The sequence below is a fragment of the Clupea harengus genome, chromosome 7 (assembly GCF_900700415.2).
Source record: "Clupea harengus chromosome 7, Ch_v2.0.2, whole genome shotgun sequence".
Lineage (NCBI taxonomy): Eukaryota > Metazoa > Chordata > Actinopteri > Clupeiformes > Clupeidae > Clupea > Clupea harengus.
In genome coordinates this window covers 3948370-3954158 of record NC_045158.1, presented here as the reverse complement: position 1 = coordinate 3954158, position 5789 = coordinate 3948370, and the positions used below count along the sequence as shown (strand labels likewise).

Genomic DNA, 5789 nt, shown 5'->3' with positions numbered 1-5789 from the left:
CAGACAAAATCCAAATTGCAACGGAATTATCTCTTTTACACTGCCCTGAAATATGGTTGGTCGGAGCCTCCTGGGGATGCCCTCACATTGCCTGGCATCTGCCGATTGTTTTGATGCAGTTGTATGAGGCATGGCAGCTATCTGCCAAGGCTTGCCCCCCTACTAACACCCGTCAAATGCATCCATTGTGTCCACAGAGCGCCAGTGTCCCTTTCACAAAAATCACCTGAATCCACTTTAGTGTTGTTTGTGCCTGGCCTTGTGCTTGTCACCTGGTGGGAAGGCCCTGCGTCACACACACACACACACAACAACACACACACAGAGAGACACGCACCACACACACACACAGATTGTTCACGGTTGCTTGTCTCCTCACAGTGCAGTGCAAGTCCCAGGAAAGAGGATACAAGAGAAGTCAAAGGGAGGGTAGCCCTCAGGATCTCCGGTGTTCGCCTTGTCAGAACCCAGCGTCGGGGGGGCACAGAGTTGTACAAAGGCTTTTTAAAAATCGTCACTGCCTATCTCCTTCATTAAAAATCATTAAAGCTCTGAAGATATCACCGTCATGACTCCGTATACGTGTGAAGTCTTTTTTCTTTCCTTTTTTTTTGACGTACACCAAAGCAAAAGTTCAGAGAAATCCAGATCACAAAATTAAAACAGAGGAAAAATCCAGGAAACATAACATGTCAGGCTCTCGTCAGGATAAAAATCTTTTACAAGAATGCATGCTCTTAATATCCCTGAGGCCAGCATGTTCTCAGAATGGCGATCAACCGAAAAAGGAATAGACTTGTAGTCCGGTCTTGTGCTTTGCTTATGCTTTCGCCTTAAAAACAAATACTCCCGCTCCCTCATCCTCATCCTCAACTCACCGGTATGTGCCATTCTTCTTTTCAACAACTAAAAGCATTCTCCTCATTTGACCCTATACATGTGCTTTGTTCTCTGCCAGTGCTGATGGAGAAAAAACAGCCTCTCTTTATTGCATTCCAAAGCCACCTCAGCTAAAAGACAGTCCGAGTAAATCGTCACTGCCACTTCATGAGAAAAGTCAAGTCAGTTTATCATATGAATTGTGTACCTGTTCATCTCTACAGAGTGTATAGGTTGTCTTTTTTTTAACCTCAAGGCTTTTAGGTGTTCTGTATGTATTCATCTGCCAGTTATGTCTGTTATATTTTACAAAATGTATTGTCCAATTGCTTTTTTGTTTTTGTTTGTTTGTCAGTGGGGAAAGCATGACTCGTTGAGATGCCTGACCAACTTTAGAAGAAAGTGCCCTTGGTGTTGGAGCACAGGATCTTCTTGAAGGCTCTGCGGAAGTCCTTGTTGAAGATGGTGTAGATGACGGGGTTGAGGCAGCTGTTGCAGTAGCCGATCCAGAAGAAGAACTTGAACAGGGGCTCGGGGAGGACACAGGTCTCGGGGCAGATGGCCTGCAGGCTGTAGGAGAAGAAGAAGGGGAACCAGCAGACCACGAATACGCCGATCACCACGGCCAGCACAAAGGTGAAGCGCTTCTCGCGGTTCACCATGGCCTTGCGGCGCGCCGAGTTGGGCGTGCCCTCCTGCTTGGACTTCCTGGCTGCAAGCTTGGCGCCTTTGGCCGTGGCAATCATGTCCCTGTACTTCTGGATGGTGGCGGGTGAGTGGATGCCCGCACTAGGAGTGCCCGCCATGCTGGGGGACCGGTTGTCCTCCAGCTCACACCCACCAGCTCCACCGGGCTCGGTGTCGGAGTCAGAGCTGGAGGTGTCACCGTTGTTGTTGTCGGCTCTCTTCTCCAGACGCTTGGCTTTCTTCTCATTCACCGGCACCACCACCGCCACCTCACTGGGCTTGACAGGGGTGCTGTCAGGCTGCTGCTGCTGGGTGGAGGAGGACAGAGAAGGGGACAGTGTTGGCGTCTGGCCCAGGGTAGTGGAAGGGGTGGTGGGCGTGAGAGCTGGACAGGGCGAAGGAGGCTGGAGCAGGTTATTAGCGGAGGGGGTAGTGGGCTGCTGCCGCTTGCCCACGTGCGGGGAGGGCGTCTGGGGCACAGCCAGGTGGTGTGGCCTGGGAGTGGCATTTCCTGCCAGCTTGTGTTGGGTGCCGGGTGTGCCTATGTCAGCGCTGCCTCTGCCGTTGGGCTGATGCTGGGCGCGGGTCTTTGTCTGCGGTGTGGGCGCCTCCTTGCGCGGCTCCCCTGGTGGGCACCGCGTGCGCTGCTTGGCGATCCCGTAGATGCGCATGTAGACCAGGATCATGATGAGGCAGGGGGCGAAGAAGGAGCCGATGGTGGAGTAGAGGATGTACCAGCGCTCATCGTTCAGTTGGCACTGCGGCCCCCGGCTCTCGCCGTCACCGCCCTTCTTGTTCATGGAGAGCAGCGGCGGGAAAGAGATGACGGCGGAGATCAGCCACACCACCAAGATGGCCGCCTTGATTCGGCGTGGCGTGCGCTTGGCGCCATAGGTGAGGGCGCGGGAGATGGACAGGTAGCGGTCCAGGCTGATGGCGCACAGGTGCACGATGGAGGAGGTGCAGAAGAGCACATCCAGTGCCAGGTAGATCTCGCACCACACCGAGCGGAAGTACCAGTAGCCCATAAGCTCGTTGGCCAGCGAGAACGGGATGATCAGCGTGGCCACCAGAATGTCTGCTGCAGCCAGAGACACAAGGAAGAGGTTCTGTGGGCCGCGCAGCGAACGGCTCGTCAACACTGCGATGATCACCAGGATGTTGCCCACGATGGTGAAGAGAACCATCAGCGTGATGGCCGTGGCGAACACGGCCGTGGCCTCCGGGGAGTAAGGGGCCAGTTTGAGCATGCTCTGGTTGCAGGTGGGAGATGAGGTGCCGCCGCTACTGCTGCCATTCCTCCCTGTCATGCTCAGGGCCGGCGAACACGCACTGTCCAACACGGATGCCATGCTGTATCTGCGCGATACTCCCAGGAGAAAGAATTCCCTTCCGAAATTCGTTTTTTTTTTTTTTTTTTTTTACTGTCAGTATGGGATATTTTGTAATGTGAGCTTATTTTTCTTTCTAAATAGTTCTAAATAGAATAGAAGTTCTCAAAAACAAAGAATCAAAAATCGGCTATGTATGAGTTGATGACAGCATATCTAAACTTTTCAGTAGATTTAGAATATTATTTTCTGAATCGTTTCATATCTCCTTCTAACAGAACATTCTTTTCTCCTTTGCTTCTCTCCTTCCCTGCACTTATTCTTAACATCCAGATGCCCAAATAAACTCCAGCAGAGCGTCAAGATACGGATCGATGGCGTTTGATTAAGATGGTGCACCAGTGAGATCGGAGCACAATTACATTTTCCGTTGCACTGCCCTATGCGCCCTGTTGATGGAACAGTCACTCATGCGTCAACTTAAACTGGCTTGACAAACCAGATCAAATTGTGTTTCCGTTCATGGAGTGCTTGAAAATAAAGATTAGTTTAAGATGCTGCTGTGTCAAAAATATGTAGTATTTCTAAAATTACGTAATGCAACATTAGCTAAATACACAGCAAAGGCGTCCGCAATCTCTCCACGCACTTTGTTCCTTAACCGCCAAGAGAAATTATTAAAGTTTCTTACACTTGTTAGTGTTAAAAAAATACAGAAAGCAATGTCAGCATTTGTAGACACACAAATATATTCAAGTTATAACTAACTGGACATTTTGGGATTTTCAAAACTAGGCTATCAACCAGATGTGTCGTCTAATCCTCCACGGAGCGCACTGCTTTAAATATCATCCTCCTGGGGCCCCTCTGCAGAAAACGGCACAGAGCCAATTTGAGCTCCACACACGATCGCCTGCCTAACTTTCCAACTCAGAGCTGAAGATACGAATGTTGTCCCCTATGCTCCTCGGGGGAAACGGCAGTTGACCACAGCAAAAGGCGCGCAGCGTTTGGTGATCTTGGTCTGGCAAACAAATCAGCCCTGGGAGATTTTGTTGCGTTGTTTTCCAACATATGTTTATGAAGTCGGTCCCTGGTTGCGTGTAACAACATTCCACTTTAGGCACAGTCCCATTTTGTCGGGGGGCTCAGCAGCAGTACAAAGCTGATGGATGGGCTTGGATATATCCATGCGCAGATACTGCCTCAGTCATGCTTCTGTGCGTTCTGTGCGTTCCGCAGCTCTTGCTGGGTCTGTCTTTGCGCAGCTTTCTCCCTCGTTCAGTTCTGCCGCCTCGCCTCCTCCTCCTTCATCCAGATAGCAGCGTTTGAGCGTAAAGTGATCGAGAGGCGCCTTGGCTATATCAACGCACCCGTCCGCTTTGCTCCGCCAGCGCAAGTGATGTCAGAACGGGCGTCATGAGGCGAACTCTCCCTCCCACCCTCACTGTCGACCTATGTAAAATCGCTTCAGGTCGCGCCTGGAAATCACTGCGCAGACACGCATTGCTCTTATTAACCAACACTATATGGTATTTATTTTCCACCCACTGCTTTTGAGTTGAGTAAAGACGAGCACTGGACATGCACTGGATATGTGTGCCATGCCTCTGGCGAGCACAAGATCTTCCATTTAGAAGTAAGCCTGGCTGTCATCAACAAAGCTAATTTGCCGGTCTCCACCAAGGCTGTGGGCAAAGTCACCCTCCTCGACGCCCTTCTCGCCTTTTCATTAACTTTAAATCTAGGTTTTAATCCAACAAAAGTTTGGTGCCATAATCATTTATTCGTTCCGGAACTAATCTAGGAGTTTTAAAGTTTAATTTTAAAAGTTCCAATGCCTACTTGAAGAGGCGTCAAGCACCAGTGCCTCCGGCACAACGCGCTCACGACTTCACCCTCTGGCATCACGTCTGTGATGTGGGGATTAAGTGCTTAATGTCCACTTCAAACCATAAGCCGTTCCGTCCCAAACAATCTAAAACGCACCTTACCTCGCTGAATTACACAAAGTGTGTTGTTTTATTTTTTTTTAATCACACGTAATGGGTACCTGTCATGTTGCGTGCATTGTTATCCCTTCCGCGCTTACCACGCAAGTCAACGGTGTAGTCAAGTGATGGCCTGCAACACGCTCGAAGCATGGCAAATGCATTTCAGCCGTCCTTTCTAAATATACTACGTAGATTTGCAGGACAAGTGCTCTTCAATCAAGTGTTGGTTTGTGGAGAGCTTAAAATCGTTGAAACATTAACTTAAGTGGATGCATGGGGAACGACCGCTAAATGGCTGGTAAAAAAAAATGTTTTGTCACACAATGTTCAGTTTTAAGCCAACACTTACCTCCTGTTAAGTAACCCATCTGGAGCCCAATGTTCCTAATGTAGGCATAATGTGCAAACTCGACATACTTGACGATCCATTAATAGTATATGGTAATACCTTTGTCTGCGGTCGTGGCCAATTTCTATATAAACAGGAAATCCGTTGATATCACTGGACATTTTTGGAAATGTCTACATAAAACTTCATAGAACTAGACCTGGATGTTGTATGACATGGTGGCGGAGTTTGTAAACAGTGGGATAGTCTGCCCTCTATCGGAAAATAGTTGCATGACTTCCATAAAGTTGCGAGAGAGGTAAATCCGAGGGAGTTCAGTTTATGCATAAATCATTGATTTAAAAGAGCACAAAACTTGACTTCCCTAACTTCGTCTCCAAATTCTTTAGGAGCACTCTGTACTGACATTTCCCACCATAAGAAATGCTACAGCCAAGAGTAGCTCTGTTGTAAGGGTGTAGACCTACAGCTTTGAGCCCTGTGCAAAAAAAAGGACAGTTCTTTAAAAAGACAGTCCTCCCTGTTTAAAAAATATATATAATCCATGAT

At 48.7% G+C, this 5789-nt stretch overlaps 1 protein-coding gene across 1 annotated transcript; it reads right to left on the bottom strand.

Annotated features, from left to right (window-relative positions):
• Positions 1 to 862: 862 nt before the first annotated feature.
• Positions 863 to 4386, bottom strand: adra2b (adrenoceptor alpha 2B). Its single transcript, XM_012830400.3, has one exon. The coding sequence runs from the start codon at positions 2916 to 2918 to the stop codon at positions 1272 to 1274; it is 1647 nt and encodes a 548-aa protein (XP_012685854.2). The 5' UTR covers positions 2919 to 4386; the 3' UTR covers positions 863 to 1271.
• Positions 4387 to 5789: the final 1403 nt, after the last annotated feature.

Excerpts from the sequence above, each read along its gene's own strand:
- adra2b (XM_012830400.3), bottom strand. The coding sequence starts at position 2,918 with ATGGCATCCGTGTTGGACAGTGCGTGTTCGCCGGCCCTGAGCATGACA.